The sequence below is a fragment of the Meriones unguiculatus genome, chromosome 8 (genome assembly GCF_030254825.1).
Source record: "Meriones unguiculatus strain TT.TT164.6M chromosome 8, Bangor_MerUng_6.1, whole genome shotgun sequence".
In the NCBI taxonomy this organism is placed as follows: Eukaryota; Metazoa; Chordata; class Mammalia; order Rodentia; family Muridae; genus Meriones; species Meriones unguiculatus.
In genome coordinates, this window is record NC_083356.1 from 4408445 (window position 1) to 4423412 (window position 14968).

General features: G+C 53.8%; 1 protein-coding gene across 2 annotated transcripts; it reads left to right on the forward strand.

Annotated features, from left to right (window-relative positions):
- The first annotated feature begins 352 nt into the window (after window positions 1-352).
- Wnt10b (Wnt family member 10B) lies at window positions 353-9308 on the forward strand. Of its 2 annotated transcripts, XM_021634985.2 has the most exons (6): window positions 353-557; window positions 761-1003; window positions 1722-1835; window positions 1948-2210; window positions 4562-4932; window positions 5648-9308. In XM_021634985.2, the coding sequence occupies exons 3-6, from the start codon at window positions 1762-1764 to the stop codon at window positions 6104-6106; spliced, it is 1167 nt and encodes a 388-aa protein (XP_021490660.1). In that variant the 5' UTR covers window positions 353-557; window positions 761-1003; window positions 1722-1761; the 3' UTR covers window positions 6107-9308. The 2 variants fall into 2 exon arrangements, with proteins under 2 accessions (XP_021490660.1, XP_060244657.1); XM_060388674.1 differs by lacking the exons at window positions 353-557; window positions 761-1003 and having other exon boundaries at window positions 1352-1835.
- Window positions 9309-14968: the final 5660 nt, after the last annotated feature.

A 14968-nucleotide genomic window follows, 5' to 3' on the forward strand; every position in this document is an offset into this window, starting at 1 on the left:
GAGGGCGCCTGTGCCTCCGCCTGAGCGCAGGCCAGGTCGCTCTCCAGCCGTCCTGGAGCTGAGCTCAATCCGGGACCCCGAGGCCTTCCCCGGCTCTCGCGAAGCCAAGGTGCGAGCACGGAGCCCGAATCTGGGTCCTCCCGAGCGGTCACCCCAGAATTCCGGAGAGGCGACCCCCGGGAGGCTGTCTCCCGGAGAAGGGAGGCGTGGGGGCTGACGGGAGCTCTCCGGGGCTACCCGAGCTTCTGGCCGAGGCCAAAGCTGACCCCTCCCAGGGGGCAGGCGCCTGGCTCCGAGGTGGGCGGGAGCCCGGCCACAGGGTGGCTTCTCACTCGCAGGCTGAGCGCCCTGCTGCGCGCAGGCTCGTGGGCTCCAGAAGAGGCTCAGAGCCCGGAGGTCGCCCGGTTCCGTCGTCAGAGGAGCTCTGCAGCCAGCCACTCCCGGCGGACAAAATGAGGCAAAGTGAAACGGCGAACGGCACCGCGGTTGGGACCAGCCCCCGGGTCCTGAGCCGGGGTCGCCGCACTCTCCCGGCAGCCTCGAGGGACCCAGGGCAGGTGAGAGGAGCGCCGACCCCTTGCTCCCGGAGCGGGGCTGGTCCCGGGCGTCGGGGGAGAGGGTGTGTGCGTACGCTTTGGGTGGGGGGGGGCTGTGTTCCCCTGGTCAGGGCGGGGGGTGGGGTGCGGGTGGGGTGGGGATGCCCCGGGCTCTGGGAGGGGCCGCGGCTCCGTCAGCTGCAGCAGAACCACCCGTGCGTTAGGTCGAGCCGAGCCAGGGCCCCCGGTGCTCCGTCGCGGCTCCGTTCGCTCCCTCCCTCCTGCCCTCCCTTCCTCCCGGCGGCCGCGGCGACGAGCCGGGGAAGCGGCAGAGGGGAGTGGCCCGGCCCTGGAAGAATGCTGCTCCGCCGAGGGGGCCGGACCCGGCACAGCCTCCCCACGGTTTAAGTCCCACGAGTCGAGTCCAAGGGACCCAGTGTGGTGACCCTGCACCTGAACCGCTGGAGGTAATGGAGAGGGAGAGAACGGGGGTGGGGGGGCAGACAGACTGACAGACGAGCGGCCACCCTGGGGAGCTCAGACAGCTCAGAGAGCCAGAGACACAGCTAGAGGTACCTACAGGATAGAGACCGTGGGACCGGCCGGTGGCGCGCCGCGGAGGGAGCGTGGAGCCAGGAAACAGGGTGGACGGTGGCCTCCCCGGCTGCCTCTGCGGCACCTGGACTCTCCCCCTCGGGGCGCGGGGTCGGAGGGGGTCTGAGAGCCTGGCCCGCCCCGGCTGGCTCGCCTGCGCGCCGTCGCCAGCGCGAGGAGGCGACGCCCCTCCAGGTGGCGGGGAACCCCCTCCCGAGCCCTCCCTCTAACCCTGCCGGGGCGGGTTCATCAGTCGTGGGGCCTCCGACAGGGAGCGGGCGGTGAGCAGGGAACCGAGGGGCTGAGAGCAAGTGTCCCCGGCAGGCATGTGAGTGTCCCGGACCCCGCAAGCCCGGGGTGGCTGGGTCGGACTCGGGGCGCTCCCGAGGGCCCTGAGCTGCTTGGACCCTTCCTCCCTGACGGGTCCCAGAACCCAGACACTGGAGGTCAAGGGGTGACTATCACTGTTCGGTTCGTGGAGGGCTGAGAAAAGCCAGCGGGTCCACAGCGGCGGCCTAAGGGTCCGAGGCGAGCATCCCCCGGTCCCAGGGAGCCACTATTCCATTCCTCATCAGAGCCCCTGTCCCGCAGGCGCTGACTGCTTCGCCCACCGGAGCCTCCGGGCTTCGACATGCTGGAGGAGCCTGGGTCTCGGCCTCCGCCCCTGGGCCTCGCGGGTCTCCTGCTCCTGGCTTTGTTCAGTCGGTGAGCATCTTTCAAGCTGGGGGGGGGGGGCGCCGGCCTGGGCTGGGCGGGGGCGGGGAGCTGAGTCGGGGGGCGCGCAGCTGGACCGCAGCCCCTCGCCCCTCGTTCCCAGGGCTCTGAGCAATGAGATCCTGGGCCTAAAGCTTCCCGGGGAGCCGCCGCTGACGGCCAACACCGTGTGCCTGACCCTGTCCGGCCTGAGCAAGCGGCAGCTGGGCTTGTGCCTGCGCAGCCCCGACGTGACGGCGTCCGCGCTCCAGGGCCTGCAGGTCGCCGTGCACGAGTGTCAGCACCAGCTGCGCCACCAGCGCTGGAACTGCTCGGCGCTGGAGGGCGGCGGCCGGCTGCCGCACCACAGCGCCATCCTCAAGCGCGGTGAGCAGGACCGGGAGGCTGTCTGCGCGGCCGCCCAGGGGTGGGGGGCAGGCCGGGGCGCGCGGAGGCGGGAAGGGACCGGCTCACGGCTTGGGGAGGGGCCTCTCCGGGAATTTCCCCAGGAGCCGCGCTCAGCTGGGTCTGGTCACCCGTCTGGGCCTCTGCCCGCCCGCCTTCCACCTGCGTTGCTGGCGAGGCAGCTGGGTTCCTGCTCCCCCTACCCTAGGGCCTCCCTCTTCTGCCTCCACCCAGCTCGAGCTGGGATGCACCTGTGAGCAAGAGATACCCCAAACCCAAGAAGCTTCAAACACCCCCTCTATCCCCTATTTTCCTCTCCCCTCCCTCTCCGCCCAGACAAGCCCAGGCTGGTGTCCCCTGAGTCTCAGCGGGGGTGGGGTGACGCCCCCAACCGTTTAAGGGTTAAACCTGCTCCCCTAATTGCTGGGGTTCCCAGGAGCCAAAGCTGGGAACAAAGACCCCGATGGCTTTGAAGCTGGGGAGCAGCCCCCTCCTCTGTGCTGTGGGGGCCCCAGGTGTCCCTCACCTGAACAGGTGAGGGATGGCTGGAGGGCCACAGAACAGGTCACTGCTGGCCTGCTCTAGGAGGAACGGTCTGGGAGGCTCCATTGCCTCCCCCTATGCTCAGCTGGAGTTTACTCCCTGAGGAGCGAAGACCCGAGGGAGCTCCAGTCCAGGGCTAGGGTAATGCTTTGGGGACTATGGAGTTAACAGGCAGCTGCCATCTGCAGGGGAATTCCCAAAACGTGTGCAAACAGCTTCACCCTTGGATGGTTGGGGGATCTTGAGGCTGGCCCTGGAGCCCTAGATTCCCTGGTAAGAGGGGCCTGGCCTCCAACTGTCTTTCATCTTCTCAGCACTCCACAGTGGCCTTGCTTAAAACGAGGTGAGGGACCCCCTCCTTCTCCGCAGGGCCCAGGACAGTGCGAGGTTTTGACACCCAGATATCTGGTGAGGATGTCTCTCTAGGCCTGCCTGGGAAAGATATTTGTCATCCCAAGCCTCCTCCTCCGCTTTGGTGACCCTCAAAACATAACAAAGAGGCCAACCTTTTAAAAGGGCCTGGGGGGAAATTACTCCTGCCTTTCTCCTTCTCCCAGGATTTTATAAGGTAATAGCAGGTTAGAATAAACATAAAGGGAAGTATAAAACTAAAACCTGGGAAAGGGGGCGGGCAGCTCCAGCCGGTTAGGGTTGCTGCATGACAGCCTGGTTAAGAGACTCATTTAATAATGGGGGGGGGGAGAACCCCATAGCCAGAGGTTCCCTCCCCTTCCTCACTCCCCACCGAGGTCCCTCCAGTGTTGGGGAATTTCTAAGGCTTTTAGAGCCAGAAGTCCTGGAACACAGCTTCAAAGTCCTCAGGACTCTTCTGGAACTCTCTCAAGCCCAGAGGGCTCTCTGGGCCAGTGGTTCTCAACCTGCGGGTTTCCACCTCAAATATCAGCCAACCTCTGTACCAGATATTACATAACAAGACATGGCAAAATTTCAGATATGAAGTAGCAAAGAAATCATCTTATGGTTGGGGGTCTCCACCGCATGGAGGGCTGTTTTAAGGGTCACGGCATCAGCAAGTTCGAGAACCATGGTCCTAGGCTATCCCTTACATTCACACTCCAAAATGACAGATTTACAGATGTTTGGCTTAGTAAGGTCTTGACCCCATGGGTCTCTTTTTAGAGTTGAGGGAACTGAGGCCGGGTGTGATATCCTGTCTTGGGACATTGTCCCAAATCACTCAGCTGGTAAATGACTGAGTCAGGATTCAGTTAGAAATTTCTGGCCAGAGGCCATGAGGCATACCTGTAATTCCAGCACTCTAGAGGCAGGGGCAGGTGGATCTCAGTGAGTTCGAGGCCAGCCTGGTCTACAAAGTGAGTCTAGGATAGCCGAGGCTACACAGAGAAACTCTGTGTCCAAATAAAAAAATAAATATAATTCTGACAACATTGCTGGTTGTGGTGGTAGCTGAGGCAGGAAGAGTTTCAAGAGTTCAGGGCTGGAGAGATGACTCAGTGGCTAAGAGCACTGGCTGCTTTTCTGGAGGTCCTGAGTTCAATTCCCAGCAACCACATGGTGGCTCAGAACCATTTATGATGGGATCTGATGCCCTCTGCGGACATGTACAGGAAGACAGAGCATTCATATAATAGGTAAATAAATCTTTTAAAAAGGAGAGCTCAGTGCCAGGGTCTAAGAAGCAAGACCCTATCTGGAAAAAACTAAGAAACAAACCGTTGATGTTGAGGGTGGCAGGTCATCCCTCCCGGACCTCCCACCTCAGCTGCCTGCCAACTTCCCCTTGACCCTCACGCCTGTCTCCTCCCCAGGTTTCCGTGAGAGCGCCTTCTCCTTCTCCATGCTGGCTGCCGGGGTCATGCACGCTGTTGCCACAGCCTGCAGCCTGGGCAAGCTGGTGAGCTGTGGCTGCGGCTGGAAGGGTGGCGAGCAGGACAGGCTCCGGGCCAAGCTCCTGCAGCTTCAGGCGCTGTCCCGGGGCAAGAGTTTTCCTCACTCGCAGCCCAGCCCTGGCCCCAGCTCAGGCTCCGGCCCTGGCCCCCAGGACACGTGGGAGTGGGGTGGCTGTAACCATGACATGGACTTCGGGGAGAAGTTCTCTCGGGACTTCTTGGATTCCAGGGAAGCTCCCCGGGACATCCAGGCTCGGATGAGAATCCACAACAACAGGGTGGGGCGTCAGGTATGTGAACTCGCTGGCTAAGGCCAGCTTGTCTCAGCCCTTCTCTCTCTCTCTCTCTCTCTCTCTCTCTCTCCCTCCCTCCCTCCTGAGAGGCCCCCTGAAGAGTAATAGGATGAGGTGTGATGAGTGATCTTGTTACTAGCCAGCTTGTCACCGACAAGTCACCCAAGACACGTTTAGAAGCTATAGGAAGCTTAAGTTAATGTGTCTGCATGTGTACCACTTGTGTGCCTGGTACCCTCAAAGGAGAGGGTATGGAGTCCCTGGAACTGGAGTTATAGATGGTTGTGAGTCACCATGTGGGTGCTGGGAATTGAACCCAGGTCCTCTGGAAGAGCAGCCAGTGCTCCTAACTGCTGAGCCCTCTCCAGCCCTGAATACACTGTATGCCGTATGTGCCCAGTGCTTGGCTCATTGCACAGAAACTGTTACAGCAGCTGGCTTCCCCACAGACGTTAGGGGCATTCTGGCCAACCTTCCCCCTTCCTCGTTCCCCCATTTGTTTCTAGAAAGAGCACTGGACTGGGAGCTGGACAAGTGGGAATTCTATCCCTGTGAGCTAGCGATCAAACATGGCTAAATCACGTGGATCTGCCCTCCTCTGCTGAGGAAGCCGGGCTAGTGGCTCCCTCTCCCTCCCCTCTCCCGCGTCCCCCTGCGCTGGTCATTTGTAACCCCACCCCTCCCCTCCCTTCTCGCCGCTCCGATGTTCCAGGTGGTCACAGAAAACCTAAAGCGGAAGTGCAAATGCCACGGCACCTCAGGCAGCTGCCAGTTCAAGACGTGCTGGAGGGCAGCCCCAGAGTTCAGGGCCATCGGGGCGGCCCTGAGGGAGCGGCTGGGCAGGGCCATCTTCATCGACGCCCACAACCGCAATTCCGGAGCCTTCCAGCCCCGCCTCCGGCCCCGCCGCCTCTCGGGGGAGCTGGTCTACTTCGAGAAGTCCCCCGACTTCTGCGAGCGGGACCCCAGCGTGGGCTCCCCGGGCACGAGGGGCCGGGCGTGCAACAAGACCAGCAGCCTGCTGGACGGCTGCGGCAGCCTGTGCTGCGGCCGTGGGCACAACGTGCTCCGGCAGACGCGCGTGGAGCGCTGCCACTGCCGCTTCCACTGGTGCTGCTTCGTGCTGTGTGAGGAGTGCAAGGTCACGGAGTGGGTCAGCGTGTGCAAGTGACGGGGCCTCGCCGCCCTGGGGCCGAGGGGGAACGCGGACAGGGGCGCTCGCCTTCAGCCCTCCGCTCTGCTTTCTGTCCAGGGGCTCTGCTTTCTGTCCAGGGTTAGCCGTCGCCCCTGGGAAGCTCAGTGTCTACCTGGAAACAGCTTTGGGGGAGTAGGGTCAGGGGAAACCTGTGATGTGAGTGTGTGTGTGTGTGTGTGTGTGTGCGTGCGTGTGTGCGTGTGTGTGTGCGTGCGTGCGTGCGTGTGCGTGTGCGTGTGACGCGGCCACCCTACTCTGTTCTGAAAACACCCAAGCAGACCAAGATGAAGTGCGCTGCGTGGCTGCCCCCTCTTCATCCAGATTCTTGCTCCTGTGGGGAGTCCACCGCTTGGTCGCGCCTCTCCCTTGAAGGGTACCAGCAGGCGCTGTGTGGAGTCCTCAAGACCTGTACATAGCAAGAGAACACCTCTTCCCGCCTGTGGTTCTCAGACTCCTCCGCGGCAGTCCGGAACCTCCTCTTAGGGAGTCACGGGTGACAGTAATGAGAGGTTTTCGGTTGGAAAAGGACGGAGTGCGGGACGTCTCCTCTAAGCCCTCAGACAGCTGTCTTGTCACGCTCTGGGGGAGTTTTTCTCCTTCCATTCAGTTGTTGAAAGGGTCCCTCCAAAGGATTTTTTTTTTTTTTTCTGTAACTCTTGGAGGCTCTTTTTCCTTATTGAGGGGGGTGGATAATTTATTGAACTGAGACATGTTCTTGGTTCCTGTTTGAAACTAAAATAAGTTAAGTTGCTGGCCTAGTGGACTGGTGGACGCAGAGGTCGGCACGGGGTCGCAGCCTGTGGCTTTTTTCCTGGGTGAAGCCTGCACTCCTGTGCTCAGTGACTTTGTATGTATATACCTATACCGCTGGCTGCCACAAAGGATTTGAAATGATGCTCAGTTACTGAGTTCAGACTTTTAGTCTGTAAAACTAAGGTGGACTGCTGGGCAGAAGGACTGCTAGATCCAAATATCCTTAGACCCTGTTCACCCTGAGGCCTGCTCCAGGGATCACCTTCATGGGAACTTAGAACACAAGTTGTGGCCTGTTTGTTTGTTTGTTTGTTTGTTTTTTCCTGCAAAGGGCTAGATGGTAAATATACTAGGTTATTTATATTGTGGTCTTTATGTCAACGACTCACCTCTCCCATAATTACTCATTTCTGCTGTTTTAGACCCAAAATACTTATGGGCAGGGGATGGACAAATGCAGACACGGCCACACATAAATGGATGGGTAAAGTTGTGTTCAATACAGTTTATAAAAACTGTGTGCAGGTCCAGACCCGGTCCTCTGGCTGTTGTTTGTTGACCCCTCTGCTATACTACAAGGTCATCTGCTCTGGGAGTTTCATGTCTTAAATGTGTCTTAACAATTAAGCGGACTTAAAAAGAGCAGGTGTCGTCTCTAAGTCCATACCAGAGTGCATGCAAGGCTGATGGGGACTATGAAAGGATTCCTGTGTTCAAAACGCAAATTTTTTGTTGCTGCTGAGGAAGGGTCTCACTGTGTATGCCAGGCTAGCTGGGAAGTCTGTATCCCAGGCTGACCTCAGACTCCATTCTGCTCTTATTCTCCTGGGCCACGGGATTACAGACAGGCCTTATCAGGCTCAGCTAAAATTAGATACTTCAAGCAAAACTAGCATTGTCTGCCACTGAATTATTTGCATATATATTTTTTCCTTCTTTATTCCACTGTTGTTTTGTATTTAATCTGAGTAAAATAATTCCTTTAGCTTTTAATTTTTTTCTACATTTATTTGTGTGTGTGTGCACGCTCATGCGTGTGCGTGTGAGGGGAGGCAGGCCTGTCATGGCAGGACACTTTGCAGAAGCCAGCTTTCTCCTTTTACCACACGGGTTCCAGTAACTGAATTCAGGTCTTCAGGTTTGGTGGCAAGCACCCTTCCCTGCCTGGCCATCCAGCTGCTCACTCCCTTATCTTTCCAGATATGACTAGAAAGAATAGACTTTCTTCTACAACATCTCCAATTCCTAGGCCAATATATTTTTCAAGGAAACATTTTTAAGATGCAGTGTGGTGGGAGCTGGAGAGATGGTTAAGAGCACTGGCTGTTCTTCCAGAAGATCCAGGTTCAATTCCCAGCACCCATATGGCAGTTTGCAAATGTCTATAGCTCCAGTCCCAGGGGATCTGACACTCTCACACAGATATAAAGGCAGGCAAAACACCAATGCACATAAAATAAGAGTAATAAATTGTCTGGCTCAGAGGCAGAAGTAGGCGGATCCCTGTGAGTGCCAGCCTGGTCTACAAAGTGAATTCTAGGACAGCCAGGGCTGTTACACAGAGAAACCCTGTTTCTAAAAAAACAAAACAAAATAAAAAACGAAAAGAAAGAGAGAGAGAGAGATTAAATAAATAGTTAAAGCTCCAATGTGGACAAAGGCAGCAGGCCCTCGCTTGGGACCCCTGAGTGCTCAGGGGAGGGGGTGCTCCCAGGGAGGACGTAGAGGACACAGACTCAGTTCCCAGCGCCACATGGTGGCTCATAAACACCAGTCCAGGGGATTCAGTGCCCTTGTCTGGTTTCTGCAGGCTCCCACACACCCATGGCACAGAGACAGATCCATGGCAAAACATACAGAAAATAAAAACAAATATTTCTTTAAAAAAAAAAAAAGAAAATATTTTGCCAGAGAGTACAGAAATAACTCCCTGCACTTCTCCAGGCAATAAATAAATATATCTGCTGCCCAAGTTTCCCTGAAGTCTGCTGAGATAGCACCAGGGTCACAGGAGAGCATGGGGAGTGTTATATCAGGCCAGTACTCCTCGATGACATTAAATTTGCTTATTTTGGGAGGCCAGGTGTGGTGGTGCACACCTTTAATTCCAGCACTCAGGAGGCAGAGGCAGATAGATCTCTGAGTTTGAGGCCAGCCTGGTCTATAAAGCAAGTCCAGGATAGCCAGGGCTACACAGAGAAACCCTGTCTCAAAAAAACCAAAACCAACCCCCCCCCCAAAAAAAAAGAGTACCTTTTGCTCTTGCAGGGGACCTGGGTTTGATTCCCAGCCCCCACATGGCAGCTCACAACTGCCTGTAACTTCAGCTCCAAGGGATCCAACACCCTATTCCAACTTCTACAGGCACTAGGCATGCACGTGGTATGCAGACACACATGTAGGCAAAACACTCATATACACAAGTAAATCTAAGTTTTAATATATATGTGCATGTATAAATATCCAGAAGAGAGGCTTGAATCCCCTGGGTCTGAAGATTTAGGGTGTTGTGAGCTGCCTGGCCTGGGTGCTGGGAGGGAATCCAGGTCCTCCGCTAAACCATTTTCTTAGCTCCATGGCAACAGCTTGTGAGGAGATGTCAGACACGTGCTGCCCTAAAGTGTGAATGAGCAGAGGAAGACAGGAATCCGAAGTGAGAATGGGCCTGGATATGATCAAGAATAACAGAATATCCAGTGTGGAGACGTCTTTCGTTCAGGAAGGAGCCCGCTCCAATAGCGTTGCGGCAAGAACATTTTACCATTTTCCTGTCTCCTTCCTCTGTAGTCCTCTGGCTCCCTTTCCTTTCTAGCTTTCCCGTCTTCTTTCATCACACTCTCTGTGGCAAACTTAAGCCCCAAACCACAACCTTGACGAATTCCAATTGGATTTTGTCAGCAAGGCAACACCCCCTCCCGGCAGGCACAGGCACTGGGCTCAGGCCCAGGTCTGGGGTCTGTGATGGGGTGGGAGTATGCAACCCACAGAGCTGGTGGCTACAGTTTCAGCTTTTACTGGGCTCCAGTGCCAGCTAGATGAAGGGGGGAAGACGGAGGAACTCTAAGTCAGGCTGCTGGGCCTCCTGGAACTCTAAATACATTCTTGGTCTTTCGCTCTTTACCAAATGGCTAGGAAGTTGAGAGTGGTGGCGAACAGCTAGTTGCCAGCAAGGTGGGCCTTCTAGCTCTGCTCCTGTTTGCGTCAAGGCCAACCCCTTCTGATGCTACAGCTGGCCCTTTCCTTTCCATGCACCAGAAGGGTAAAGGACAGAAGATCCGAGTGATCCACCAGTCACATCCAAAGTCAAACAGCAATTCCTCCTAGCCATAGGAAGCTGCCAGCCCTGTCCATCTTTCCTTCACTCTGGCATGCAGCCGTGAGAGGATTCAAGGTCTTCATTCATCAACAGCTTCCACCTCCTTATTGGGGTTCCACAAAGCATGCTACACAGAGAAACCCTGTCTCAAAAAAACCAAAACCAAAACCAAAAAAAAAAAAAAAAGAGTACCTTTTGCTCTTGCAGGGGAGGTTGGGGTGTAGGTTGGGGTGCTAGGGAGAGGGGTGAGTGGTTGTAAAGTCTGTGGTGGCAAGCGTGCATAGGTTATAATCTGGTGGGATGTTGTTAGAAAGCTTTAGGAAAGAAATGGTAATAATCGCATAAAAAGCTTGTCACAGGACCCGCTGTGTGAATGTGAAACTGTCTTAAGGTTTCCATTGCTGTGAGGATCACTGTGACCAACAACCTGAGGAGGAATCGATTTCTTTCCCCTCACAGATTAGAGGGTTAATCACTGAGGGAAGTCAGGCAGAAATTCAGGGAGGCAGGAACCAAAACATCCTTTCCCTTCCTTTCCTTTCTTTTCCTCCTCCTCCTTCCCTTTTTTGGCAGAATCTCTTCTGTGGAGTCCTGGCCGTCCTAGAACTTGCTCTGCGGATTAGGCTGGCCTCAAACTCAAAATGATCTACCCGCTTCTGCTCCTAAATGCCAGGATTAAAAGGTGTGCACCTACATAGCTGGCTCAGCTTGTTTTCTTAGTTTTTTCCTAATATTGGACCTTATTTTTATGTGCATGAGTATTTTGCCTACACTACACGTATGTCTACGTTCCATAGCAACCGTAGAGGCCAGAAGAAAATTCTCTGGGACTGGAGTTACTGATGGTTGCTAGCCACCATGTGGGTGCTGGGAATCGCACCAGGTTCACGGAAAGAGCAGGCTGTGCCCTTAACCTCTGAGCCATCTAACCAGCCCTCATCTGCCACCCTATAAAACTCGCCCATATCAATCATCAATCAAGAAAAAGAAATTCCCACAGGCCAATCTGGTGGAGCATTTTCTCAACTGGGCTTCCCTTTTCCCAAATAACTGCAGCTTAAACTGGTCCGAACAACTGACCCCTTGTGAATTTGACACACATCACTATTCAACTAGAACCTTTCCTTTCTTAGTTGCCCCCAATATGGCATGTTAATATCAGTATAATGATACAGAACGTTCCAATGTTTAAATTTCCCAGTTGTTAAAAATTCAAACATTTAAAAAAATCAGTTTCTCTTAAAACATCCAAAGTCTCTTTTAAAGTTCAAAGTTTTTCTAAAATATTCAAAATCTCTGTAAACTTCCAAAGTCTAGTGGAGTCCTGTAAAATAAAAAAGTTACATACTTTATTACTTCGAAAAGGAAAAATCAGGGCAATATAAACAAATCAAAACAAAACTAAAATCCAACACTGCAGAAAGTTCAGTGCTGGGACCCACGCGTGATTTGCTCTGTTTTGCCAATGCTGCCAGCTTGTCTCCTAGGCTCAGGCCATAGTGGCTCTGTCCTTGACAGTTGTCCCATGGTACTGGCATCTCCAAAATGCTGAGGTCTCTGCTACAACCTGGCTGCACCTTCACCCATAGCTTCTCCCTCCCTCCCTCTCTTCCTGGCTGAGCCAGACTCGCTTTGTAGACCAGGTTGGCCTTGAACTCACAGAGATCTGCCTGCCTCTCCTCTGCTGCGTTTACATGCCATGTGCCACTGTGCCTGGTCTCTCTCTCTCTCCTTTGTAAGGGACTCTAACCCTGCCACGTAGTCTCAGTAGACCAGGCTGGCCTCAGACTCAGAGATCCACTTGCCTCTGCCTCCCATGTGCTGGATTAAAGGCCTGTGCCACCACGCTGAGCTGCTGTTCTTCTCATCCCAGCTGATTCTTCAGCCCCAGCTGACCAGGATCAATTGTCCAAGCAAAGTAAAAGTTTCTCTTTAGTTGTTCATTGTTTTGAGGTGGGGTCTCCCCACATAAGCTCTGGCTGGCGTGGAGCTCACTATGTTGATCGGGTTGGCTCTGAACTCACAGAGATCCATTTGCCTCTACCTCCAGGGTATGAGCCACCACACCTGGTTCTTGATTCAAAAGGTCAGATGTAGAATCTTTAAGGGGCTCTCAGATTTCTCTCTGTAACTTCATAAGCCAGGCCTCCTTCATCTGTCCTGCTTTCAGCATTATCTGCTAGGTTCCCACAATAGCCTACTGAGCTCTGAGTACACAATGGCTTTTCCAGCCCAGAGTTCAAATGTAACCACAATCCTTCCCAAAACACATGGTCTGGTCTGTCACAGCAATATCTTACTCCTACTATCAATTTCTGTCTCAGTTAGGGTTTCTTCTGCTGTTATAAAACATGATAACAAAATACAACTTGAGGAGGATAGGGTTTATCCCATTTTACAGATCACAGTTCATCACTGAGTTGGAAGTCAGGACAGGAACTCAGGGTAGAAACCTGTAGGCAGTAACTGAAGCAGGGGCCATGAAGGAGTGCTGCTTATAAATAGGCTCGCTCAGCCTGATTTTTATTTATTTATTTTTTCCGAGAGGGTTTCTCTGTGTAGCCCTGGCTGTCCTGGACTCTCTCTTTGTAGACCAGGCTGGCTTTGAACTCACAGAGATATGTTTGTCTCTGCCTCCCTGAGTGCTGGGATTACACGTGTATGCCACCATGCCCCAGCTTCAGCCTGATTTCTTATATAAGTCAGAACCATCTGCTCAGGGGTGATACCTCCTACAGTGAGCTTGGCCTCCTTGATTATCAGTCAAAGAAAATATCCTACTGGCTTGCCCACAGGCCAAGCTGATGAAGCCATTTTCTCAGTTGCTCTCTCTTTCCACATGGCTCTAGCCTGAGTCGAGTTGACATAAAACTAGCCAGCACAGAAACTATATTTTGGGGAGCCTTTTGCCTTAAAAAAAAACCCAGAGGGTGGGCTAGGGAGACAGTCCGGACTATTAAAAGTGCTAGCAAGACAAGCCTGATGAGATTGATCCCTGGAACCTATGTAAAAGCTGGAGAGAGATAGTAAAAGCCTCTAGAGGACCTGGTTCCCGGCACTCATGTGGAGCAGCTCACAATTGCTTCTAACTCTGCCTCCAGGGAATCTCACAGTTTTCTCCTTGCAGCAGCTACTCACACTCACAGGCACACACTTACACATTCGGACATGTGAATACACATAATTAAAAACAACCTGTTTGGCTGGGTGCATGGCATACATTTTAATCTCAGCACCCAGGAGGCAGAGGCTGGCAGATTTTCTATGAGTTCAATGGCAGCTTGGTCTATAAAGTGAGTTGTAGGCCAGGCTACACAGCGAGCTCCGTCTGTAACAAAACCAAAATAAAAACCAACAATTTTTCTCGTTTTTCTAGACAGGGTTTCTCTGTGTAGCCCTGGCTGTCTGGAACTCACTCTGCAGACCAGGCTGGCCTCAAACTCACAGAGATCTGCCTGCCTCTGCCTCCCCAGGTCTGGGATTAAAAGCGGGCACCAACATCGCCCGACCAGCCATATTATTCTTGAGGTAAACATACGAGAGCAGACAAACTGGTATAAGAGGATCTGGTGAGTGCATAAACCAGATGAATGTGACAAGGGACAGACACTGATCGGTCACTTTCCAGCCTATTTCTTGGAAGGAGAGAAGAGTGCTGATTCTGCGTCAAGTTCTATGTGACCTCTTACACATCGCACACTTAAAGAACGTGGCAGCTTCTAGCACAGTTTGTGAGTAGTCTCAGGCAGTGTCTCATCACGCTAAAAGGCTGTAAGGGGCGCTAGGAGGGGATGTGGGTGCTCTTTCCGTGGGATACTAATGTTCATAGGCACGTAGGGAGACTTCTTCAGACATCAGACATTCATCAGAGCCGCGTCCAAATAATTTGTGCTTCTGCCCTTTGTATTTCAAGTTTAACTTCCTAGACGATCCAGATCCAGATTTTTGTTTTGTTTTGTTTTAAACAGTGCTCTGGGACATGCCATATGCTATTTAACCATGAGCTGTTACAACCATGGGGTCATTCCACATGAAATGGCATTGTGTACATAAAAGCCACCCTTACTGTTTTTTAAAATAATGTGTTCTGTTTTATGTGCATTAGTATGAAGGCGTCAGATCCCTTGGAATTGGAATCACAGACAGTGGTGAGCTGCCATGTGGTTGCTGGGAATTGAACCGGGGTCCTTTGGAAGTGCAGACAGTGCTCTTAACCACTGAGCCATCTCCCCAGCCCCCCCAGATGTCTCTTTAGTATCTTGACTGCATCATTCTCTCGCCTCTTCCTTTGTGAGAAGCAATCTCTCGAGGCAGCCCTCAAAGAAACCACCCTTAGGAATTAATGAGTTGAGCGGCGAAGCAGATGAAGCGTTCTTTACTAGAAATAAGGCTGCCGGAGTAGGGTAGGTGAGGGAACTTTACATCTCTATCCATGCTCCCCTTAGGCTCTGCCTAACAAGTCCCAGAGACGCCCTTGCCCGAGCCCTGACTCCAGCCAGCGCAGCCAGAATGTGGCCTCGGTCCTAGTTCCAGGCAAGGCCACGGAATTAAGTTGGGAGCCTCACCTCGCACACATCTCCACACTCAGCCTTCGGATCTTGCAGCCCCCACACAGGCCCCCGCCTAGACTCAGCTTCAGCACCGGGCTGCTTTTGCTGCAGCCGCTGCCATGGTGATGGGTCTCGCGAGAGCTGCCGCTCGCTACCGCGCACTTCTCGCGCGATCGTGGAGGTGGGAAGTATCCCGGCCTGGGGGTGGGGGTTCGCAGC